General features: G+C 37.4%; 1 protein-coding gene across 1 annotated transcript in view; it reads left to right on the forward strand.

The window, feature by feature from the left end:
* LRIG3 (leucine rich repeats and immunoglobulin like domains 3) overlaps positions 1-17656 on the forward strand; it is a 59228-nt gene extending 41572 nt beyond the window's left edge. The window contains exons 10-19 of the mRNA XM_036759911.1: positions 132-203; positions 2472-2543; positions 3512-3675; positions 8291-8611; positions 9503-9784; positions 10990-11442; positions 12273-12428; positions 13900-14043; positions 14169-14444; positions 15880-17656. Coding sequence (XP_036615806.1) covers positions 132-203; positions 2472-2543; positions 3512-3675; positions 8291-8611; positions 9503-9784; positions 10990-11442; positions 12273-12428; positions 13900-14043; positions 14169-14444; positions 15880-16109 — 2170 coding nt within the window. The 3' untranslated portion in view covers positions 16110-17656. The remainder of the gene's footprint in view (positions 1-131; positions 204-2471; positions 2544-3511; positions 3676-8290; positions 8612-9502; positions 9785-10989; positions 11443-12272; positions 12429-13899; positions 14044-14168; positions 14445-15879) is intronic.
* The last annotated feature ends 9741 nt before the right edge of the window (positions 17657-27397 follow it).

A 27397-nucleotide genomic window follows, 5' to 3' on the forward strand; every position in this document is an offset into this window, starting at 1 on the left:
TATTTCATGTTGAAAAGGGAATTAGGGGAAAATTTTTGAGGCTCAGCTGCAATTTAAAAAGCATTTTGGTTAGGATTCTCAAAATGATTTTTATTGACTGTTATTCTATTTTGCCACATATTTGTTTTCAGGTTACTCCAAGGAAATCGGATTAGATCTATTACCAAAAAAGCATTTTCTGGCTTAGATGCATTGGAACACCTGTAAGTAAGAGGAATCTTGTTCATTTCTCTCTGTAGGGCATTTTTAAAGTCAATATTTCTGACTCATTGTTACAAAAAACCCCAGAAGGATAGAATTTTTCACAAATGATAAATTCATGACTGTAGGCAAATCTCCTCACCTCAAGGCTTCAGGTTTTTCTGTAAAATAAGGGTTTGGACTCAGTGGTCTATAAGTTTCTTTCAAGCTCTAAATCTTGGAACCATTTGCTCGTCTCAAGCTGTTTTTCAGGTTGTTGTAAGGGTATATGCTTTCCAGGAGTGGTAATGTAGATTCTTTTTTAAAGGGCACCTTTTGTGAATGTTGTGCAAAAGGTAAAATATATGAAAATAAGTGAAATATAGATTGTGACATTTATTTACTTGCCCTTATAGGACAGTTCTTCAGATTCACTTTACCATGCAAACAATATAATGTAGCAAGCAATATAATGTAGGAGGCAATTTAGGAAATAGAAAAGGGGGAGGGAGGCATTTGCAAAAAAGTAATTTACTCCTCTGTTTATTCTTCTGTGTTGTATAGCTATGTTCATGTAGCTACCTTCTTTTACTCCATCGCTCAGCAATTTAGTTGCAAATAAAATTGAGCCTGCTTAAAAACAAAATGCTGAAAGTAATAGGTCCGTCTCTCACAAACAAAGCCTAAAGTGCACAAAGAACTCTTTTTGGTTCAGCTTTAAGAAAAAAAAAAAAACAACTTTGTTCGCAACCCTTCCAAACTGGGAGCTACACCATTGTCGGAATTATATAGTAGTTCTGAAGAAAGTCCATTCCTCTTTTGTACAGCTCAGATTCTTAGGAAGTCTTTCCTTATCTTAAGCTACAATCTGCTTGCTTGTCATTTTCATCCATTGGTCCTTGTTTTGCTTTCGAAGACAAGCAGCACTGAATCTTTTTATACCCTCTTCTGCTTAGATCTCCAAGTATTATAAAGGTCCTTATTACACCCATTATCTCTTCTCTTCTCCCACTTAAATGTGCCCAGTTCCTTCACCTGGAGGGGTTCTAAGTTTCTTAATTCTGGTTGTGTTTCCCTGGAAACATATTGACTTGTCATTTTCTTTAAAATTTGGCGCCCACACTTGAGCACGTAGTGTTCTAGATGTGGTTTGAACAGGACAGTGGAACTAGTACCCTATTATCACCTTTCCTTTGGATGCTAAATTAATGAAATCCGAGATCACACCACCTTTTGACTGCCATATAACACCATTGACTCATGCTTAGATCGTAGTCTTGTTAAACTCTCTGAGTTGTATTTTTAAATATGATAGCTGACTAGCCATATCTCCCTCATATTCTCAGTAAAATTTTTGAAACCAAGTACAGGTAATTTAAATTTAGTCTTGTTTCTTTCAATTATTTTGTCCCACTATTCTAGCTTGTTGATTTCTTTTCGATAACAATTTTGTCATCGCTGAGTCATAGACAGTGCCTCACTTTGTGTTGGGGCAGCTAGGTGGCATGCTCGCCCTGAAGTCAGGAAGACTTATCTTCCTAAGTTCAAATCTATCCTCAAATGTGTTACCCTGAGCAAGTCAGTTAACCTTGTTTGCCTCAGTTTCATCATCCGTAAAGTGAGCTGGAGAAGAAAATGGCAAAGCACTCTAGTATCTTTGCCAAGAAAATTCCAGATTGTTTCACAAAAAGCCAAACATGAGTGTAAAAAGACTCAACAACAACTAATTTTGTGTTATCTGCAAATTTGAGAATCTGGCTTTTTCAATCTAAATAATTGTTAAAAGATATTGAATTGGGTGCAGAACAAATCTCCATGTTATTCTACTTGGGAATTCCCATACCGCCATCCATGTATTCAGTCCATCTCTATATTTTATCCATGAGGCAACATGATGGCACAGTGGAATGAGTACCAGACCTAAGCTAGAGGACATAGTCCTGTTCCTGGTTCTGTTCACTGTGCATAAGTCAAGTGAACTTTATGTGCCTCATTTTCCTCCTGGACTAGTTGACCTCAGATATCTTACCTGAGTTTCAAGCTGTGATTCCTTAATAGTGTGACAGAGACTCTGCTGAAGCCTAGATACACAATTATTGTGTCATTTCTGTGATAATGTCAGTTTGGAAACCTCATCCATAAAGGAAACTAGGTCTGGCCTGACTTGTTCGTAATGAACCCTTGCTTTCCCAGCGTCCTAACTGCTCAGAAACAGTGCCTGATCGGTTCTAGAATTTTACCAGGAATCAACTTTGATTCATCATATTTATTTTTTGTATTCCTTTTTTCAGAGACCTGAGCAACAATGCAATCATGTCCTTACAAGGAAACACATTTTCACAAATGAAGAAACTTCAAGAATTGTAAGCTTACATTTTCTTTTCAGATTGTTCTGAGTAGCACATAGAGTATAAGAAATGCCACTGGGTTCACATAATATCAAATGAAATAATATGTCTAAAGTGCATTGTAAAGCCTTAAAGAACTACTCAAATGTCAGCTGTTTTCTCCCCCCTCCCTGCCCCCTCTGCATAATACTGCTATCCAGGACCATAAGAAGCAACATGGCACAATGGAAAGAAAGCTGGCCTTGAAACCAGGAAGACTTGGGTTCAGGTCCTGCTTCTGACACATAAGTGACTCAGGAACCCTGGACAAGTCACTTTAGCCTCTCAGTGACCTAGACGACTCACTGCAACCACAAGTTGCAGAGAAGATGCTGACTTGCCAATATTGGAGAGGGGGTTTTCTCATCCAGTAGTTTCCCATACCAGGCAAATCACAGGTCTGATCTTTCTGCCTGTCACTGTTATTACAGATAGTTGACTAGACAGCCACATTCTTAATATTATTATTTCTATGGTATGTAGAAATACTTTGGCTAATCTGTTCTTCGTCACTGTAGCTACTCGCTCCAATGATAAGGGTCACTACTCAACCATTCCTGTATATCCTTTGAGACTTGATTGCATTATATAAGAAACAGAGATGAGGATTTGGGGGGAGGATGATTGAAAAGATTGGTGTAACTTGGCTACACTCCTGAGTTTAACTTTGTAGATTCTAATATATCAGCCAACACACAACTGTAGGCAGAAGTTTTCTGTAATGAGTTTTTGTAATATTAGTATTTACAACAAGTCAGGGGGCCGAAAAATGAATAACACATGTTATTGCATTGTAATAGAGATGACCTATAGAAAATGTCTAACTTGGGATATGCATTTTCAGCTTTAAAATGCATCTGATTGTTATTATTTATATGCATTTGGTTGGCTTACAGAGATGTGTGTTTCATAGAGAAAAACTCGAATTTAATTACTCTCCTCAGGCATTTAAATACATCGAGTCTCCTGTGTGATTGCCAGCTCAAGTGGCTTCCACAGTGGGTGGCAGAAAATAACTTTCAGAATTCAGTTAATGCCAGTTGTGCCCATCCTCAGCAGCTAAAAGGAAGAAGTATTTTTGCTGTGAGTCCAGATGGCTTTGTCTGTGGTGAGTATGACTGTTCTCCTCCTATCCTAGTTGTCAGTTCCCTGCACAATCTAAGAATGTTGTTTGTAAAGTGATCCTTTTGCTTTTATCACCTCATTTATTTTTCTTTTCCACTTTGAAATGCATGACTAGATTTTCATTTTATTTGTTCTACAGATGGGGAGGGAGGTTTTAAAAAGAATTTTAATGTCACTTATTCTGTCTTTACAAGGTATGATAATGATTATTAGCTTATGTCTTGTACAAAGCCATAACCCCTCCCCCCAAAAAAGAACCATACAATACTTATACAGAAACTTGTGCGAAGATGGTAATATGCATGAAATATTGAATTCATATATACATATATGTGCCTGTGTATGCATTCCTGTATATTTAAATGTATATGTGTATATACCTATGTGTATAGTTATATTGTTGAATATATTTACATGTGTGTATACCTATGGGTGTACATTTACATAATTAAATGCATATACGTGGTTGTATATACATACAGGCATACATTATTATGTATATATCAACATGCACATATACATAAAATATGTGCATACATATATAAGATATGTATATACACATATATTTTATCATTTTATGCATTTGAGGAAAGGCAGTAGAGATGGACAAAATGTTGTAGAAAATTTGTAAAATAACAGACTAGATTGCTTTTGGAGATTCTCTTTCCTATGCAATGACCTGAAGCTTTTCATGAAAGCAAAGGCCTACCACCTTTTTAACACAAAAATCTGTTGTTGCTATATGGCAAAAAAAACCCAAGGAATATGACAGTCTTTGAAGAATTAACGGTGAATATCAATTATACAGAGGACAGTGGAGGAAGGGATGTAGTGTTTGTTAAGAGGCTTCAACAACCAATGAGGAACTTCCAAAAAAAACAAAAACCAAAACCCAGAGAAACAGATGTCATTAAGGAATTGTATGACAGGAGGTGGTGATGTTGCCAAGTGTGAGGGGTGACAAATGTTCCACTGGTACCTTTGAAATACCAGCAGTCTGGTCTGTTACTTTACAACTTTTTGTCCATCTCTACTGCTTTTCCCCCAAATATATAGACAGACAAGTACTCTATGTCAGACATCTACATACATTTTATAATCAATAGGCATCTTTTATCCACTTTGTCTTTCCTATGTGGATGGTTAGGCCAAACTCCTTTGAATGATTCCATATCTCTTCCAGGAGATTCTGCACTATGCTGGGACTTGAATGCACTAGGCACAATGTCATCCATAAATAGAGCGTTTGTGGTACCTTGCCATTCACAAGATATCCCTCTTTAGCTTGGACTTTACACTGTATCTCCTCTATCACAGTGGAGAACACTATGCATCACTTAATGTTTAAGATCGGGGTCATTGAACAAGGTAGTTTCTGTTATGTCCTTCAAGGAATCTTGAAGGGTTTGAAAGTAGACATGGGCGTCACTTTGTTGAACAAGAACCTGCAAGGTGGCATGACATTTTGCTTTACTACAATTAAATACCTTTTTATTTTCATATTCAACAAATAGTGAACACAATGAGATCTTACATTTTCTACATTTTCCGGTCATTTATGAAATAAGAGCAATGCGGTTTATTGCTGATTATGGCTTTGTCAAGACTGCTTGTTCCATTTCTTCATTGAGATCATCCTCTTACAATTTTTTAATGGGAGTAAACATAGATCAGGGCAACTGGTGTCAGTATTGTTTTTTTCTGTTGCCTTTTATTTGTATTAATAAGCTCTGAGTTTGGTTTTTTCCTATGCCCTTGGTATCTTTCCCTCTAGTTACCTTGTTTTTCAATCCCACCATGCCCTCAGCTGTGTTGCCTCCAGAAAGGGTCTCTTCTGTCCACTTTGTTGTATCCAGTTACTTTCCCTATTTCTGTTCTCTTTAGTGACATTCCTACCTTCTCTACAAGCACAGAGAGGGCTATAATATTAGGGTCCTAGCATGGTGGTTTTACCTTCAATGATAGAAAAAAAAAAACAATTTGTTATTTTTTAAATAAATCTTTCCCATTTCATCTATTTATTGTACTCCTTCCATTTTTTTTATCCTTAAATCCCCTTGGATTGATTTGCTTAGTTGAATGTCTTGCCAAGCTTTCTTTAAACTGGTTTTACCCTCTACTTTCTTTTTTTATGAGATAGTATTGCTCATAACAATCCATCATCTTCCTTTATAAGATTTTGCAAACAAGTTTATGTTCTGAGTGTTGTCTTTGGCAGCCACTTATTTCCATTTGACATGTAAGTCACATGTTAACTTGCTAAGGCACTCTCTGGGTTTTTATTTTTATACTCCTGTTGATTGACTTACATGAGTTAAACTTGATTACAGAGTCAGTGTCTTTTCTGTTGTTAATTTGCCATGAGGCAAAAAAGAAAAAAAACAAGGGAAGCCAAAGACCATTAAACAGAAATGTCATGCTTCTACTAGATCATCAACACTTTCTTTAAAAAAAAAAACTTTGTTGGTAGCGAACATGACAATGTTATGCAAATAATATTATCCAAAAAATGAAACATTATATTTTAACAGAGATTGGATAAGACTTCTTGTTGATAACGGAGTTAGTTTTCAGTCAGCTGTCTGTGTCAAACCATCAACTTATCAGAGATAGGATTAGAATTTAGAAAATCAGGAAGAAAGCATAATAATGAGAAAGAGATATGCTTACAATGGACACAACTCAGTCCTGAACTACTTAATGAAGCAATTTGAAGTGAAAATCATGGCTAAATGAACTTTATATTAACATACAGTTATCAGGGGCATCTCCGATACTTCCTCATCGTATCTTTGAACATTGATTCCGGAATGAATAAGAGTGATCAAATCCCTATGTGTCAGGAAAAATTAATCTTGGTTACAACAAGCCATTTGTGAGACTTTAAATGCAACTGAGTTATTAGAGCCCCAGACTAGTTAAGCATAGGATGGGGATTTGGATTAATCAGAAGTATTCTCTTTAGGGTTTAGATGTTCCTGGGAAATTTAAGTTCCTAAAGTTAATTTGTGGGGAGGGAAGAAAAGCAAAAAACTAAGAATAGCTACTTATAATGAAGAGCTGCATGACTGTAATTATGGAGTTTCCCTGCTAGTACCTTGGAGTAGTATGTTTGATTCAGTTTTAAAACCTCACTGCCGAGATGACTTATTTGACTATTGTTAGAATGTTTTTTACAGCAGGCTGCTTGTTGTATAAGTGGTGGTATACCTAAATGACTGGATATGGTGTCAGTTCTGTTTTTGTAAAATGTGGAACCAGTTGCTAACACACCAGACAAATTATCTGTTTTTATTTGCCTAACTCCATGTAATGGAGATCATAATAGTGATTATGGCTCTAGGAGACTGGAGACACTAGGAATGGTGACCATGACTTTAGTGTAGTTTTTAGCTAGTTTCTTCCTAAAAATTACATAAAGTAAAATTATTTGCATCAAGGGGCTGACTGCATATTTTCTGATAGCCATAAAGTTGCATCCTCTTACCATGTACTGTCAGAGAAGGGTGGTACAGTGGCCTAGAATCTTAGGCTCTAAGTAGTTAGACAGGGAATTGGTTCCTGCCTCAGTCATTGACTGGCTGTGTGACTGTGTCTCAGGGCATATAGCACCATGCCTGGCACATAAGATGTGCTCCTGAGATGCTTGTTGATTGATGGATTGATAATGCCTGCCTCCTGAGGCTATTACAAGGGTCAAATGATATTTTATATATATATATATATATATATATATATATATATATATATATATATATATATATATATATATATATATATATATATAAAAAGAATTATGTAAGTATAACTTAAGTCACTTGGTCAGGGCCACATAGCTAGTAAGTATCTGAGGTCAGATTTGAACTCTGGAAGATGAGTCTTTCTGACTCCAGACCTGGCATTCTATCCACTACACCAACTAGATGCCTTCTAAAAACAACAACCAAAAGGCTATTGCAAGGGTCAAAAGAGATTGTATATGTAAAAGCATTTTATAAATGTAAATTATCATTACTGGTTGATTTTTTTTAAAGGCCTGATCTCTTCTGCCTCCAAGTGAACTCAGTTAGCAGACACTGTAGCCCATCATTTACTTCTTGCTGCTAGTTCCTCGCTAAGCTGTTTAATGGCTGTCCTCATTGGCTCAAACACTCTCCCTCCTCAATTCTACCTACTGACCTTGCTGGCTTCCTTTAAGTCCCAGTTAAAATTCCATCTTTTACAGGAAGCCTTTCCTGACCCCTCTTAATTCTAGTGCCTTCCCTCTCTTAATTATTTTCAGGTTATCCTGTACATAGCTTACTTTGTGCGTGTGTGTGCATATACATATATTTGTTTGCACGTTGTCTCCCCCCATTAGATTGTAAGCTCCTTGAGGCTAGGGACAGCCTTTTGCCTCTTTTTGTATCCTTAGTGCTTAACAGGGTGCCTGGCACATAGTAGGTACTTACAAATGTTGATTCGTTGATTGAATTCAAAGACATAGAAGCAAAAACCTACTCCATAGATATTTCATTGGTATACATATTTGAATAGTTCATGGTCTTTGGACACTTAAGTTCTTGATTTTTACATTTCTTCTTTGTTTATTTTGATAGATGATTTTCCTAAACCCCAGATAACAGTCCAGCCAGAGACCCAGTCAGCAATAAAAGGGTCCAACTTGAGTTTTATCTGCTCTGCTGCTAGCAGCAGTGACTCCCCAATGACATTCGCCTGGAAAAAAGATAATGAACTACTCCATGATGCTGAAATGGAAAATTATGCACACCTCCGGGCCCAGGGAGGTGAAGTGATGGAGTACACCACCATTCTTCGGCTGCGCAATGTCCAGTTTACCACTGAAGGGAAATACCAGTGTGTCATTTCTAATCACTTTGGTTCATCATACTCTGTCAAAGCCAAGCTAACTGTAAATAGTATGTGATTCTTTTCTTCCTTTTGCATTTAAAGAGACTTAATTGTTTTAGAAAAGTATGCCTGTCTCCCTTTTTCTAACCCTTGTCATTCTTACTCTCGACTTGGAGTGCTTTGATCTGATTTGAATGGCTAATGTTGCTGTTTTGCTGTCCCATTCTCACAGGTCATGATGTTCCCATTAATGTTAGCCTTGTTACGTAGATCTTTGTAGCAAACTATATAGAAAACAGGGGTGTGAATTTAAGCGAAGAAAAATAAATCCAACTTAGAATCATGACATTCTGGGTCTGAAAGGGTCCTTAACGATCAGATGACAGAATCACGGATTTGGACAGGCCTTCAGGGGTCATATAATCCAACTTATATACTCAACTGAGAATCCTTTCTTCATGAGCATCCCCAGCAAGGGCTTCTCCAAACTTCTTTTGAAGATCTCTTGCAATGGGAAACATCTTAAGGCCACCCATTCCAGTTTTTGGTAGCTCAAATTGTTAGGAAGTGTTTCCTTATATTGAGTCTAAATCTTTTTTCTTTGCAGCCTCCACTCATGGCTCTTAGAATATCCTCTGGGCCAAACAAACAACTCAGGTGTCCTTAAAATGCAAAAGAAATATCTAAAAGAATTCTAAATGGGAAAGTTGGAAGACTGGATTTTACTTCCTAGCTTTTACTAGGCCATATAGCTTTGGATCAATTGCTTAACCTTGCTGGGCATACTTTTTTAATCTATAAAATGGAGATAATTTTTATCTATATCACAGGCCTATATTGAGAACCAAAGGAAATAAACTATGTAAAATTGCTTTAAAACTAGGCAAACAATATCAGAATGTAAGGTGAAATGATTACAAGGACGGCTGAGGTACTAACATATGTCTTTCTGATTTTAGTGCTTCCTTCATTTACAAAGATACCCATGGACCTTACCGTCCGGGCCGGAGCAATGGCCCGTTTAGAATGTGCTGCTGTTGGCCACCCAGCACCACAGATTGCCTGGCAGAAAGATGGCGGCACAGACTTTCCAGCAGCTCGGGAAAGACGTATGCATGTTATGCCAGAGGACGACGTGTTCTTTATTGTGGATGTAAAAATAGAGGACGTTGGTGTTTATAGCTGTACTGCCCAAAACAGTGCCGGGAGTATATCAGCAAATGCAACACTGACTGTCTTGGGTGAGTTGAACCTTAAAGATTCTGAATCCAGGTGGCTGTGGGACTGAGTTAGTAGTTAGTTGGTTAGTAGTAGTTGGCTAATAACTAACATGGAGGGCAGCTAGTTAACACAATAGATAGAGCACCAGGCCTGAAGTCAGGAAGAGTCATCTTCATGAGTTTAAACCTGGCCTCAAACACTTAACTAAGTGTATGACCCTGGGCAAGTTACTTAACTCTGTTTGCCTCAGTTTTCCTCATCTATAAAATGAGCTGGAGAAGGCAGTGGCAAACCACTCCAGTATCTTTGCCATGAAAACCCCGAATGGAGCCATGAAGAGCTGGACATGACTGAAGTGACTGAACAAATAAAAGCAAATTATTAAGAACTCTGGTTACTCATTTCTGTCTCCACATACTGTTGTGAAAACTAGTATTGAATTAAGTGATCCTTTTATCTCTTTTTAAAGCAGAGTGCTCTATGAACATTAAAGAACTATGCAAATGTCAGTTGCTTTTATTAATAATATTATTCTAGCTCATAAGAGGCAGTATGGATAGAGAGCTGGTCTGAGAAGGAGGAAAACCTGGATCCAAGGCCCACTTCCAACACATACTGGCTGTGAGAAATAGAATTGTGAAGTACGAACAAAAGATGATCGTCTAGACGCTCTAGTGTGGCTCTAGAAGTAACTAAAGGAGCACCCAATTAGATAATTGGCTTTAAGAAATTATTTTCAGTACTATGAAAAATCATTATGAGTGTTTCCTTATAAGACCTACCCAGCAGAACATTTCCATTTTAAATCTGACCACTTAGATTAAATCAACAGGCAGATCTAATCTTAACTTATTTTTATACATTTTAACTCAAATATTAATAAGATTTTACTTCATCTTGGTTGCCATTTCCCTTGCTCTGGAGTAAAAAGAAAACAAAATACAACAAAATGAGTTGGAACATATATTAATATTCCACCTTAATATACATTAGCTTGGTTAGGGTACACTAGTGAATGATGAAAGGACAATGAATGTAACAACAAATACCATTTACTTTTAGGCAGAAATAAGCATTTAAAAGAAAATACTTCAGTTGTTGAATGTTAGAAATTTCAAATTTTAGTTTAAAATAAATTTTCTTACTGGACCTAGTGATATAGAAAACTTACATGTATGAGAAACTGGGAAAAAAAAAACAACAAACCAACCCATTATCATTTCAGAAACTCCATCATTTTTGCGACCACTATTGGATCGAACTGTGACCAAAGGGGAGACGGCTGTCTTACAGTGTATTGCTGGTGGTAGCCCCCCACCCAAGCTGAACTGGACTAAAGATGACAGTCCTCTAATTGTCACAGAACGGCATTTTTTTGCTGCGGGAAATCAGCTGCTGATCATCGTGGACACAGATATGGAGGATGCTGGGAAGTACACTTGTGAAATGTCTAACACACTTGGAACTGAAAGAGGGAATGTTCGTCTCAGTGTAATTCCCACTCCCACCTGTGATTCTCCCCAGAATGCTGCCCCATCATTAGATGATGATGGATGGGCCACCGTGGGAGTTGTGATCATAGCAGTGGTTTGCTGTGTGGTGGGCACTTCCTTAGTGTGGGTGGTCATCATATACCACACAAGGAGGAGAAATGAAGATTGCAGCATTACAAACACAGGTGCGTAAATAGAAGCTTGGCACCAGGTACAGCAGTCATGTGTGTTTGTGGTTCAGGAGTAATTTTCTTCTCCCAGAATATTTGTGTATCTCTATGTCTCCTTCAGTCAGAAGGATGACTCATTTGTTTCAGTCTGTAGAAATATGATCAGTGAAAAATAACATCACTCCCATTATCCTTTGCCCTGCCCCCAGCCCAAAATGTATTTGTGTTTGACTTTCATGTACATTTCAAAGCACACATCGAAATACAGCATAATAATTTTTTACTAGGGCTATCAGAAAATAGGAGGGTTTCTACCTAAGTTATAAAGACTTAGTCTTTTATCACTCTTACTATGTGGTCTTTGCTTGGGGGGATTTAATTTTGGCTTATTATACATCTCCGTCCTGTAATGTTAGTTTATGTTGTGTGGAAAGGAAACTCTTCATTTGATTTAGCATTTTTTTCAGGAAGAGGACTATAAGATTAAGTGAAATAATCTAAGGTTAACTTTTAAATCAGATTCTATTCTTTAAATAATCATAGCCCCTTAGCTCGCTCAAGAGAGAATTACTTGATCCAAACCAGTTTTCTTAGAAAAACTCAGTCCTCATTTCATTAAACCTATATTTAAAACTTTAGAAATCATCATAATATTGACTATTGTTCAGATGGAGATTAACAGGCTTTTGTAGCCATATTTGGTATTTTAGATATTATGTTATTTATAATATATATAATTATACACTAATTATGTATATTATATATAACATGATATCATATTGTATTATAATTATGTCATATAAAATATGTATTTTTAATCCGTGCTGCACTTTTTTTTATCACAGATGAAACAAATCTACCAGCTGATATCCCAAGTTATTTGTCATCCCAGGGAACATTAGCTGAAAGACAGGATGGGTACGGCTCATCAGAAAATGGGAGCCATCACCAATTTATCACATCTTCAGGGGGTGGCTATCTTTTACAACGTGACAGCAGTGGTAGGTATTTGAAATAAAAATGGATGTCAGACTAAATGCTTTACCAAGCACAGAAATTTAGTACCCAGCCCAAGGTCACTGGTGTGAAGCTGAGTTACGTAATCTTGCTCCTTCCTCTATTAGGAAATCTTTCATTGTGTCCACCTACACCAAGACAGACTAAATGAACTTGATTTCCTTCATGCAACACTGAGAGTCCCTACTTTTATAATCTTAAATCTTTTTTAGGCTATGACCACATGCTATTGCTTGTTTAAATGAGGGTATCAGTTACTAAACATGTATTAAGCACCTATTCTGTGGTAAACGCTGGAAATAAAAAGTGATTCAGTCCCATCCCTCAAGGAGCTACTATCCTTTAGAAGAAGACAGTATGTACACATATGAAGAAATATGGAAAATATAATCCCAAATGCAAGTTAATTTCAGAAAAGAGGTGGCATTAGTAGCTGTGGGTATTCCAAAAGGTGCCATGTTGGAGGTTACTCTTCAGCTGAACTCTCAAGGAAATGAGGGATGATAAAAGACAGAGGCAAGTTGGCAGTGAATTTGAAATTTAAGAGACAAGCTGCACACAGACGCAGAGACAGGAGATGTAATATTGTGTGACAGGGATGGAAAATTGCTCAGTTTGGATAGACACAGAATGTGTGAAGGGGGCTAATGAGTAATAGGTCTGGAGAGGTAGGCTGGGGCCAGACTGGGAAGGGTTATATGTGCCAAACCCAGGACTTCATATATTTTATCTTAGAGGAAGTGCTGATATGTATCAAACCCCATACTAACTCCCTGGATTCATATCATTATTTTAGTAAGAAAAAAACAATTCTGACTTGGCTTTTAACAGAGGAAACAGGGTGGTACAGTGGCCCTGGAGTAAGGAGATCTGGGTTCAAATCCCACCACTGAACCACCTTGGACAAATCCCTTAATTGAGGATTGTGCTAGGTGGGCTTGTGAGGGCTCATCCAGCTCTAAATCTGTAGTCACTGCTAACTTCCTTAACAACCCCATTCTATCCTTCTTCTTTGACTTCAAGAAGCGGTTATAAATTTGCCCCAGTGATATACAACAGAGGTGTTATTTATGATGACCTAACCAAAAATGTTATCTTCTTATCTGGGGGGAAAATCCACAAATAGGAAAATATTTATTTGCAGGTAGGTGACTGATTTAGGTGGTGCAGTGGATAGAATGCCGGGGCTGGAGTTGGGAAAATCTGATGAGTTCACACCTGGCCTCAGACACTTACTAGCTGTGTGACCCTAGGCAAGTCACTTAAAAAAGTACAACCCTCTGTTTGCCTCAGTCTCCTTATCTGTAAAATGGAGATAATAGCACCTACATCACAGGGTTTTTTGAGGATCAAATAAGATAATTGCAAAGGTCGTAAATCACGTATGATGCCTAGCACGTATTAGGCACTATATAAATGTTAGCTATGATGATGATCTATCTTTCTGATTTCAAGGCACTTGTCCTATGGATAATAGCAGTGAGACAGACATGGAAGGTGTCACAGATCCGTTCTTATGCCACTACCTTGGAACAACAGGCACTGGGTATCTGAAGGGGACTGTCTATGGCTCTGATTCTTTTGATAACTACCGCCCAGGTATGTAGATTTATAGCTCAAGTCGAGACTGATGTCATCACTCTCCATGGAATCTCTAGCAGTGCTAATTCTCAGAACTGAAATTTCTCTTGTGTTTTTATTTTTTTTTCTTAACATGTAAAAAGGTTGCAGCCAGGACCCAAGAACTACTTGCTTGGATCATTATGAGTCCACTTATATAAAGAAAAAAGAGTGTTACCCATGTTCACATCCATCAGAGGAATCCTGTGACCAGAATATGAGTAGTGTTGGAAGGCCTTCTCCCATGAATAAATTAGTCAACACTATCTACATTCAAAATGAAGGATCTGGGATCAAAAGCTTGTCTCAAAACAAAAATGCTGTGGATTTTCATGCAGTCCAAGAACCATCATCTACAGCACCCAGTAATCCTTATATGGGTGAGTTTCTCAGCTGAATTAAGCCATCAAGGTAGTAATGCCCTTAGCTTACGTTCCAGGAATACAGCAGAAAACTTAAATGCCAGACTTGTGAAAAAGGACGATATATTTAGAATTGGAATATACTTTAGAGGGCATCTAATTCCAACTGTTCATTTGACAGCTAAGGATACTGAGGTCCCAGGAGTCTAAATGACTTCTCCAAGGTTATAAAGGTAGTATGAGGAAGAGCCAGGATTTTAATAGTAAATCTAGCATGTCTTTTGCCTCATCATGATTTTCCTTATGGAGAAATAAATTCATTTATGATAGTGTAAATATTTTTTTAGGCAGATTCAGAGGAGAGAAATCTTTTTTTTTACTGTGTTATACACTTAATCTAGATTTGAGAGACCGCTTTTAAGAACTTTCTGGGAAGCACTGTGTGTGGTATCCCCAAAGAGATGAGAGTTCAGGGAGTGGCTTAGGAGCTCAGCCCTTCAGCCATGTGGAAAAAGTGGTTTTGGGCTACAAAGTGCTTTGGGGAGGAGCCGAGTGTACAGCATGACTGTGGTTTGGGATGTCTAGTAGCTAATAACTGAACCCACAGAAGAAGGGTGGAAAACAACGTCTACCTAGCAAGAACTGCAAGCAAGACAAGTTTGGGTCCCTTCTGGCAGAAAAGACCATCAGAGCTGAATGCCAGCAACTGGGAGGCAGTGATATGTAGGTTTTAGTGTTTTTAGTTTAGTCAAATATTAATGAAAGATGAGAAAAGATAAAATATGCATTCATTTACTAAGTGGGTGGGAGTAAAGAGGGATGGAAAACACATCTAATTTCTTAAATTCCAGGATGTAGGTATCCCACCCATATTGTCTGTCTACTGGGGGATAATCACACCAGCGGGAGAGTCCTTGAAAATTCTTATTTAAGAGATTTGGGACATTAAAAAATTCAAATCTTTGATTGTTTAAACCTTAAAGGTCTATGTAAATGTGAGCTGTGTAGATGGATCTAGGATTTCATTGGTTAAATACTTCTTTCACCAGTCCAGATCCCAAGCACTCCAGGCTTCCTCACCCTGTCCTTCCATTTCTCTTCCAGGAAGGTTCCCAATATGCTGGAGGCCTTCTGCTCACCCTTTTTCATTTATTAAAGATACTAGTCTAGCACTTGGGCTTGCTATCTTTTGAGTTTCCTTCTTGATACTTAACGACCCAACCTCCTTGTCCTTGAAATTACCATTCATGGCACTTTTTGCGCGCGCGCGCGTGCACACACACACACACACACACACACACACACACACACACATATCTTTTCATTCCCCTTTAAGTCACCCACAATTTTGATCCTTCTGAGATCATGGAGTTCCATGATCCAGAGCCATATTGCATCAGCAGGAGAATTTATTATCGTAATCATTTTTGTTTATATGTGTTCTTCACTACAGGAACATTTGGAAAGCCTCTTGGGAAGCCTCAACTGGATGCTTTTTCAAGCTGCGGACAGCCAAAAACTTTACATATGAACTCTCATGACTCCCAAGACTTTTCCTCTGAATTAGAAGAAGATGGGAGAGAGAGGACAGTTTTTCAAGGAGAAAGTCACACACATACATACAAACAGGTCTTGGAAGGCTATAGGACTCCAACTTTTCAGTCTTACGACCTGGACACATAGCTGCACTGGTACTAACTATTGAATGGAACCAAAGAAATCTTCTAACATACTACCTCAAGCAGACTTTTATTTAAAAGAAAGAAAATCCTATGACTTTAAAGGAAACTGAATTTTTAAAGGATACACCAAAATGCCTATTTATACAAATTTTAAAAACTGCCAAAAATGTTATAAAATTTTATACAGGGAATAGCTTTCATATAAGAATATCATTTTAAACTATTTTATAGCTTTGTTTTATGCAAAATTGTATCTTTTGTAAATTAATGGTATAAATATCATGACTATTTTATGTATTTTTATAACGCCAGATTTCTTTTTTATTGAAAATGAGTACTAAAGCCTTTTAAAAAATAGCACAGTCTTATCCCTTCTTGGAATGGAGGTGGCTCAATCTTTTTTCCACACAGGACATGTAATTAAGTATGGGTCCATGTGGCCCCAAAGTCCATGCAGATAAAAAGAAATAGGAATTACTATACAAAATTTGCTTTTTAACTTAAATCTTTGGAATTCAACCTTACCAATTTTTATTCCAAATATTTTCCACCTCGCAAATGAATGCATATTATATTTGCTAAATTAATGAGTCTCTAAATGTACATGATAGAGGTTTGTTGATGAAGGGTATGTAGTAAGGCAGCAGAAATGACCAAAAGCACTTTGCTCTCCCACCAATGCATTTATGACACAGTTTAAGCTGCACGCCAACACCTTGTGTTGTGCAGGGTTTTTTTTTTTTACTTTTCCAAAAGCACTTTTACATTCATCATCTTATTACATCCAGATAGGGGACAGTGGTCATGTGTTGTATTTCTTTCTCTTTTATCACCGTTTTACAGATGAGGAAACCGAGGCAGACAAGTTAAGTGATTTGCCCAGGGTCACACTAGGAAGCATATGAAGCCAGATTGGAACTCAACTTTGCCTGATTCCAGGTCCAAAACGTTGTCAGTACTGTGCCACCTAATTCCCTCTTCTAAATGAATATGGTATTTCTTGAATGAGATGTCTTATCTGAATGATTCTACACTTGTACATCCACCATAGGGTTCTTCATGATTTCCTAGATTTCTGAAGTCAGGTTGTTGCTAATAGTATACTTGTGCTGAAGACCCAATACCAACTCTAGTACTTAAAACTATCAGAAGATTTAGTTAAATCAAGAATAAAGGTCCATTTAAAATACTTGGTTCCTATCGGTGGGACTGGAATCAGCAAGACTCAGCTTCTTGAGTTCAAATCTGGCCTCAGACACTTACTAGCTGTGTGACCCCAGACAAGTTGCTTAACCCTGTTTACCTCAGTTTCCTCATCTCTAAAATGAACCGAAGAAGGAAATGACAAACCACTCCAGTATCTTTGCCAAGAAAACCTCAAATGATGTCGCAAAGAGTCAGACATGGCTGAACAACAAGGATTTGGGTGTGGAAATGGGAAAAGGAAACGATGTGAAAAATGAATGTAATTCTGTGTTTTCCAAATAAGTTTCAGTAGGTGGAAGTGGTTAAAAGAAGCAACTCATTAAATTTGATAATTTCAAAAACCGTGATATTTGTTTTTTATTTGGTAAATTCTTGGTGATTTTTTAACGTTAAAAAATTAAGCCTGTTGCCAAAGAGCTATTAATATTAATACCAAAAAGTTACTAGTATAGCACATGCACATTTTTAAGCCTTAGTACTTTGAAGGTGCAAATTTATGTTCTTGTCAGACTTTGAAGCCAAATGGAAAGCACTTGCTGGCCTACTGCACATCATACACACGCTTTTCAGGGGAAAAGTTGGAAGCAAAAGGTTTCCCTCCTTAATGGAGCTGAGTTTTAGAATTTTGTTGTTTATAAGCCAGAAACCTGGCACCCAGATTGCAGTATAACCTTCCCCTTTTTATTTAGACACTGGAATAGTAAGACAGGAAGTTGATCCTTTCTTAAATCACCAGGGACTAAGTGCAGAGAATGGATTTTACATGCCTCAGCTTATCATATTTCCAGATTTTCCAAATATTGCTGCTAATTTGTCTTCATTATTGCCAGATGTGGTGACAGATATTGATAGGGGTATTATTCTGTGATTACGAATTTCACTGTGAAGGATTGTTCCCAGACTTAAACAAAAATTTTATTCCACAATGCATGAAATTTAGAAATCTGATTCATCCCCTAAATTAATATAATTCTTCCTCCTTGCTTACACATTTTTAAACTTTTGGGTCAATGATAAGACCAGGGATCTAGAATAAGATTAGGAAAATAAATTTTGCTTTGTTCTTTACAGAAGAGTTTTAATTTTAGGAGGTCAAATGGAATTATTAATCAAGATTTGTCATGTGGTCCATAGCTGAAAGAAGCTCCTTTTAAATTACCATGAGTTTTAACTGCAAACGTATACCAAGTCAATTGACCACTCAATTCAAACCTTATTGAGTGTACTAATTGGAGTATTCCCATTTTTAAAATTATGTGTCTTTAGACGTAAGACCAATTCAATTGTCTTGACAGATATGTACAAATATTTTACCTTCCTCTTCATGATATCATAAGTCATGCCGATGAAAATTTCTCTGTTAGGTGCCAATCCCATGCTCTAATCAGTGTCATTATAATAGGTAATCTTTCTGATTGTTTGATTCACGATCACCATGCCTGTCTTCCTGTGTGATCCTTGCCCATGTTTTCTTTTCAGTTCACCAGAGGGAATCTACCCAACATTTTGTGGCCTTCCTTGTTTTCCCATGACATCAAAAGATTACCAACAGGCAGTTTATCCATCTGTTATCTCTTGTTCTCAACACATGACCAGCCCAATTCTTCTGCCTGTGCATTTCTTTAACGAAATCCTTTCTACCATTTTTCAGATTAAATCCTCATTTGTAACTTGTTGCATGCAGCCGGCTGACACTCACCTTGAGCATCTCCATTGCCTTTTGAATGTGTCTCAATTAAAATTATTCGGAGACTATAGAGAGACCTATTTAGAGATGCATTACGTGAATTACAGTTAACGTAATACCAAAAGAATATTGGTATTTGAAAGAAGGGCCTTTGTTTGGTCATTAAAAGAACTTTTCTGTTTCCCAAAGCCCATTTCCCATATAGCCCATTCTCCTGCTTAGCTCCGGGCCCTACTTACTAACTATGTAGTTTTCTTTCCATGATATTCTTTCTACTGAACAGGAAAACAGCACAAAATACTAATTCTACTGGTGATAAATTAAGGTAGTTTTCTAATATGTTGGAGAAAAATAAGTTTTTAATTCTAATGTGATTTTAAAAAAAAGTAAATATCTGTATCTATTTATAGATTTCCCCAGCTATATTGCCACGGATGCACATTCAAACTTTCCTCTCAAAATAGCAATGTTTTATGCCCCCTATTTTTTTGAAGGTTGAAGTCAAAAAAGAAAACATGGCTGTTTCATTCTCACAGCCCTGGGGAGTATTGTCGTTATAATAGGGTTCTGTATGGAATGCTTTTTTGCTTATTTAGTGGTTGTGGTGCCTCTTGGATATATTGCCACCATTTACTAGTTCTGTGACCTTGGGCAAGTCATGTCCCATCTCTGGGCTCAGTTAAAGGAGGGGATTCAAAAAGATATTCTCTAACTTTCCTTTCAACCTTGACAACCTATGAGTCTAAATTCAGCTGTAAACTCTTTGTTCTCCCAATCCACATTCCTGTGATCAGCAGTGTGTGGAGTCCTATAATGGCATCATTTAGATCTCTAAGAATCATTTTAAGCAGCGTTCTGTTAGCTTAGCACATCGAGCTACACAGTGTTCTGCCAAAAAAAAAAAAAATTACAAGCTTCAAAGGGGTGTACAGTTCTTTAATTCATTAAATGATGGCAATATTCTTTTAAAATATCTCTCTATCAGTATTTACCTCTCCAAAAGTCAAATAAGCTGAAAAATACACCTGAAGCAGAATACAGATGGGTTTTTGTTTTGGCGTATTGATATATGGCCATTGACATGCATGGGTTTTACTCTTGGGTTATGTCTTTGTTTTCACACTGGGTCAGGAGGAGGGGGATTTTTTCATTGTCAGAAATTTCCAAAGAAGAAACTGCCTCTAACCAACCAGCACTTTTTGTATAACTTACAGTCTTGGTTCCTGGGGGCACTGAGAAGATAAAGTAATATGTCTATACTTTGTTGCAGAAAGGACTTGAACCCAGTTCTTTCTGATTATAAGGCCATCTCTCTATCCCAGGGGTGGGGCCACAAGGCCCCATGTGGCCCTTTAGGTCCTCAAGTGCGGCCCTTTCACTGAATCCAAACTTCACAGAATGAATCCCCTTAATAAAAGGATTTGTTCTGTAAAACTTGGACTGAGTCAAAAGGCTGCACCCAAGAACCTAGAAGAGTGCAGATTCCCCACCCCTTCTCTATCCATTTCACTACACTGCCTTTCACTCTTGAGGTTTTAAAACTTCTCAGGATTATATATTGTGATCTTTAATGTTACATGAATAACTCAGTATTTAGATTTTTTTCCTGAAGGATATCTATCCACATTTTATTAAATTGTCCTAATAGCAATTTTCTCTACTACTTAAAGCTCTCTGTCAATTTTGATATTTGAATAGCCATGCTAGTTTAGATTAAAAGGTTTGCTTTTGATTACATGAGAGTCTGTCTATTCTTTCCAAGCTAACATTTGACTTATGAAAGAATGGATTAAAGTGACATATTGTGGACAGGAATGTATCCAATTTCTGACAACCATATGCACTGTCAAGCCATAGATTATAAATACTGGTTTTTTATTTCCCTATTTTTTTTAAGTTTTAAGGACCTGAATATTGTGGTCTATGATGCCAAGAATGAACAATTTAATTCTGGGCTAATTTATTTCATTCAATAAGCATTTAATCAGTATCTACTATGTACCAGGTACCTTGCTTGACTCTGGTCATGCAAAAGGTAAAATGGAAAGTCTCTGCATTCAAGGAGCATGTGTTCTATAAGCTTTGTTTCAGTTCTTCACTACTTTGAAGTACATATAAGTACAAGTCTTAATCTTTGGGCCTTGATGTGTCCAATGCCTCATTTTAGCTTGACCACGGGCCTCACCTCTCTCAGTTATTTATTTATTTATGTTTATTTATGAGAGATGCAAATTAAAACAACTCTGAGGCACCATCCCACACCTATCAGATTTGCTAATATGACAAAAAAGAAAAATGGCAAATGTTGGAGGGGATGTGGGAAAATTGAGACACTAATGCATTATGGGTGGAGTTGTGAACTGATTTAACCAATCTAAAGAGCAATTCGGAACTATGCCCAAAGACCTATACAACCATGACACTTTGACCCAGCAATACTACTACTAGGTATGTATCCCAAAGAGATAAAACAGAACAAAACAGATCTTCTCTGTAATCATACTAACTTTCTGTGATCAGGTTCTTTTTTTTCTGTTTGCTCATTTTCCAGTCTATTTCTTGACTTTTAAATTTAGGTTAAAGATAGTCTCTGCTGAACTTCTCTCAGCTAGTTCTGGGGATCTGTAAGTTTTAGTTCTTCCAAGGTGGTTTGATCTAAGGAGAGGTGTATTTACTATTCTTCTGGCCTCTCCTCTGGTCTGTAAGTAACCGCAAGCATTCTTTTCCTCCATGGAATTTTGACCAGAGACCCTGACCTGAACAAACTCTGATGTGCTGGTGCTCCTCCTTGCTATGGGACTGCAACTCAGGACCGTGACCTCAATCCAAGTATGTGTAATGCGATGGAGTACAGGACCCAGTGCCAGCAAAAGGAATCCTATAATCTCCTTCTGACAGGCTGCCTAACCCATTTACTGTCTGTGGGGTAAAAGGTCTGGAAATTGATACTGCTACTGTTTCAGTTGCCCCCAAGGCCTGCTTCCGGTTTGCTGGTGCTGGTCCTGCCAGCCTGCACTGTACTGAGCTCCACTCTTACCCAGTGTGACAGACCTTTCCTGCTGACTTTTTAAGTTATGTTGGGCTGGAAAATTGTTTCACCCATCCTTTTGTGGGTTCTGCCACTCCAGAATTTGTTTTGAAGCATTATTTATAGTTGTTTGGAGGGAGTTGTTTGTGGGAGAGGTCAGGCAAGTCCCTACCTTTTTTCCACCGTCTTAACCCTGCCCCTCTCCTCCCCCTCACTAATAATTTTAAAAGAAGATGGGGGGGGGCGGGAAGAATACACGATGGAAGAAATGAGGCAAAAAGATATGGAACTAATTCTTTCTCATAACTTGGACGAACCAGAAGAAGAGTATACAAATACAATAAATGGAGGAGGGAATAGGTATAGTAGACATATCATGAACTTCACTTTTTTCTGAACCAATAAAAGGACATCTGGCTGTGTACACAAACATACACACAAAGCATTTGGAGTAGAAATATATTGAATTAAACTGGAAAACAGATGAGGGAGGCTAAACATGAAAGTGAAAGAAGGGATAGAGATGCAGAAGAAACACCTAAAAGCAAAATCATCATCAACTATGGAGGACAGCTTTTTAAAAGGCAGACGTTCAGGAAAGAAAGTGTAAGAATCACTAATTGCTATCTAGGATAAGTGAAGAAAGGAGGGGAATCAGATCACTTCAATTATATATTCCTAAAGTTTATTCCATTCTCCTTGTTTATTGCCTCCTCTCTCTTTGTGAAGATGGAGAAGAGGAGAAAGAGATGAAAAGTTATGGGAGTGTTATAGGGAAAAAAAGCACAATTAACACTCATAATTGAGGGTATGAATAGGATGAACTCAGACATTAAACAAAACAGGGTAACAGATGTAAAAAATAGAATCCAATAGCATATTGTTCAATAAAGACATTTGAAATAAAAAGATACACGCAACTTCAAAATAAGGGGATTGAGAGGGAATTTACTGTGAACCAAATTAACTCTTCAGAAAACATGGGTAGTGAAGCAGTTAGGTGGTGCAGTGGATAAAGCACTGGCCCAGTGTAACAACAAAGTTGCTTCCTGCCGCTACTGTGGCTGTGGAAGGCCAATAATACCAGCACACAGTAGGGCTACTAGCACAGGTTCTTTGATCTGCTTTTCTAATTAAACATAAATATATCATTCACTTAGTTCAGGGGGAAAAAACAGCACCTTGAACGTGAGAGACAATACAAACAGAAATTACAAGCAGAAATTATATAAACAAAGCAAACAAATACAAATCAACAGACTTGGGCTTCTGTTTGTTCAAGACATTATATACACAGTTACCAGAGAGAAGCACCAACATCTGGGTTTTCAAAGCCAGTGAGGAGGGCCTCCAATGGCTACTACCTAGAGTCTTGTCTGGCCAAATCACAGGAACAGTCTTCCAATGACTGAGCCCTAAGCAAATTGCTAACCTCAGAGTATATATATACTTCTTCAGGGTCATAGGGCATCACAACCATGCAACTCAAACTGTTATGACCTAAGCCTTCCCATGATTTACTCAAAGACTCTTGATTACCTTAGTGCTGAGAAGCACTCCAAAACAAAAGAAAACAAAAGGTCCCACTTTACTTGTTATTACATTTACAAAGGCAAGACTCAAAGGTACTTGATTGCCTTAGTGGTGAGAAGCACTCCAAAACAAAAGACAACAAAAAAGTCCCACCCAGCTTACCATCACACCCAGGAGCCAGGAGGATCTGAGTTCAAATTCAGCCTCTGACAGGATGCTCAGAATTATATGGCCTCAGAACTGGCTATGTAACCCTGCACAAGTCATTTAACCCTGATTACCTCAAAACAAAGAAAATATGGGGAATAATCATGATCTCAGACAAGGCAACAGGAAAAAAATAACAAAAAACAACATGGTTAAAAGAAAGAAATGGAGAAACTATATTTATCTTAAAGTCACCATAAAAATCAAATAATATAAATGCTTAATATATGTAAACCAAAGGTATGGCATGTATGTATGTAAAGGAAATGTTAATTCAATCATTGATGTGTGGGAAGATCAGTTATTGAAAATATTCAGTTGCTAGTTTCAAGGGACTAGATTCAATAAAGATACTTGAAATATCTGGTCTGTAAGTAACCACAAGCATTCTTTTCATCCGTGGAACTTTGATCAGGGGCCCTGACCCAAACAAACTCTGATGTGCTAGTGCTCCTCCTTGCTATGGGACTGCAACTCAGGACTGTGACCTCAATCCAAGCATGTGTAATGCAATAGAGTCCAGGACCCAGTGCCAGCAAAAGGACTCCATGAATTCAGATAGGTCTCATGATTTTATGATCCTTTTTTAATATCCACCAAAGGGGCCTAGCCCAGTGCATTACACATAGTAGGCACCTCCCAAATATAGTGTTTTCTGTTGAGTACAGACATAAATTTGTATTACAGTAGGATTGATTAGTGTTAGTTATAAAAAGGAACATTATTAAGTTAGCTAAGTCAGCTAAAACTAAGAATTAGTTTTCCTAAGGGGGGACCGTGTATCTGTGGAATATCCTAGCATGGTGGAATAAGCTCTGAATTTCTACACAGAGAACAGGGCTCCAATCCCAGATCTGCCACTTACTTCCTCTGTGGCTTTGGACAAGTCAGTTGAAACTCTCTCTATTCTTAACTTTCCTCTGTCAAACGAGGGAGGTGGGGCTAGATAATTTCTAAGGAGCATTTCAGGTGAAAACCTATATGACCAACCTCTCTGAAGTGTAATCAGAAGGTAAGGTAATGGATTACATGATACTCAGGTGTGTACTGGGAAATGTTTAACAAACGGATCTCTGAAAAAAAAGGTATGCAGGCCACACTTTTAAGTTTAATCTACATTATTAAGACTGCCTTCATTACTTTATTAAAATTGGATGATCAACAAAATAATATCTCAAGCCCTGACCTGTAGCATTTGCCAAAATTTAACAATTGGCTCTCATGAGGAAATCTGAGCTTATGCCAGCAAAACCCTGATTATGCTTCAAGATCCTTCCTAGTGTTGCATTTTTAAGATTGCTACAACTATTTCAGGAAGAATGAAAGATTGGAAAAAGATTCAAAATTGACTTGGCTTTATTCCTACAAACCTCTAAAGTCCAGTTTAAATTCTTTTTCTTTATTTTTTGTGCTATAAGAAATGACAAGCAGAATGACCTTAGAAAAACCTGGAAAGACTTACGTGAACTGATGCATAGTGAAGTGAACAGTAACAGCAATATTTTTTGATGAAGAACTGTGAATGACCTAGTTATTCTCAGACTAAAGATGAAGAATACTATCCACTTCCAGAGAAAGAACTGATATTGATTGAATACAGACAAAGCATGCTATTTTTGACTTTCTTTCATGGTTTTCTTTTATTCAAGTCTTCTTGTACAGAATGACTGGTACGGAAATGTTTTACATAATTGCACATGTTTGACTTCTATCTGATTGCTTACCGTCTCAGGGAGGGGGAGGGGAGGTGGGAAGAAAGGGATAGACTTTTGAACTCAAAACTTTAAATAAAAATACTTTAAAAATTGGAAAACTATTTTTTTTCTTCCATGAAGCTTTCTATGACCCCTTCTTACATGTAAGTATCTTCCCTGAGGATCTCATATAGCACCTCTCTAATTCACTTAGCATGAAATATTTGTGTGTTACAGTAACCCGTTTCTGTCCTACCCCTCTTCCTAAATTCTCTGTAAAGACAAGGCTACAATTTTACGTAAACTTCATATCTCTGCCACCTTAGCACGGTACTTTGCCCATAATAGGAGCCTAATATATGTTTTTGAACTAATACATATTGTTAATAAACCAATAGAAGGTCAGTAAAGTGTATACAGAAGAGGTATATTTTTTTTCTTTCCATCTATACCATGCTTTCTTTCCTTTCCAGTGCCTTCTCCCAATTTGGACCTCTCTTTGGACCAGATGTTTCTAAATGGGCTGTACTGATTTATGTTTATACTCAGAGGGAGAGGGGTTGGAGAGGGGATGGTATATTTAGAAAGGAGACATTATGCCAACTTTGTGTTTATTTTAAGTGAAGTCTGTCACAAAGGAGACGTTTTTCCTCAGGAAAAAAAATTTGCCTCCTTGAGCCAGGTGTTCCTTATAGCTAAGTTAAAACATGTCTGTGAAAGTCTTAACATCCTTTACCCCACAACAAGCAATAAAAAGTTTCTGTTGGCATTCGTCAATTTATCTGTGATTTTAAACCTGTTGCTTATTTCTAGTTCTGTTTGTAAATCTCCTTCCTTCACATGTTGCTAAGTAATATAATTGCCCACTTCACTCCCCATAGCTTTCTATTTCTTCACAGATGCTAAAGTAAATCAATTAGGGGCCTGACAGGGTCTGCACCTTTCCACAAAGTGCCTTATTTGCTGTTGCTAGCTTTCTTGAATTTGTAGACAATTTTCCTTTCTGCTGCCAGAGGTCCTATTTCTTTAGGTTGCTTCCAGCCTCAAGTGACTATGTCTCTGTATCCATATTTCTCTTGAATGTATTTTATGTTTCTGTTCCCTTCAACTGTTCGTCACACTCTCAACCTCATTCCCCAACTGCTGGATGGGGAGTCTTCTGGATAAGTAGCTCTGTTGTTTAATGCCATGGCCAATGGGAGATGATGAAGAGGAGAGAAAAGTCTGATTCTCCCTCTCAAGCATGAGGAACTAGGTTTTCCCCTGATTCCTGGTTCTTGCCTCCACTGCCTCTGAGTTGTGACTTTTACAATTAACATGGAGAAAGCTCAATATGGTTTGTCCAAGGGGTTACATTTTCTGACTCACTTAAGGGACTTGTTTCAACCTTTATAAGGAATTACCTGCAATGGCTACATTTTTAATAGTTTAATTTCTCCTTATTAACTCCTTTGGGATAAATAGGTTCTAGGCTTTTGACGAGCAGCTCCTTTATGCCAAAAATATCTGTGAATTAATCTACCAAGGTATGCTGAAGACTTATATAAATACATATTTTAAAAACCTTCTAATAAAATAAAGAATGACAAATAAATGGAGGGATAAATGTTTTGGAACATATAGGTTCTTGAAAATTGCAGGGATGCCTGTCAATTAATGGTAGCCATCTCCAGAATGGGGTTGAGGTCGGGGAGTAAAAAAGGAAAAAAAGAAAGTTATGTGATAATTTTATTACATATTTAAAAGTAATAATGAGTTGTACATAATGGATTTGCAGTTTCATGTTGAATCATCTTTTTTCTATTCTGCTATGTTATGGAAATGCTTGTGTTTTTATTCCTCAAGTTCAGAATAGAATAAATACAAATTTTAAAAATTATGTAAATTAAGGGATTATGTTTATGACTGAACTCTGCCAATGAAAAAAGGATAAT

This window comes from Trichosurus vulpecula, chromosome 5, assembly GCF_011100635.1.
Source record: "Trichosurus vulpecula isolate mTriVul1 chromosome 5, mTriVul1.pri, whole genome shotgun sequence".
NCBI classification, from domain to species: domain Eukaryota; kingdom Metazoa; phylum Chordata; class Mammalia; order Diprotodontia; family Phalangeridae; genus Trichosurus; species Trichosurus vulpecula.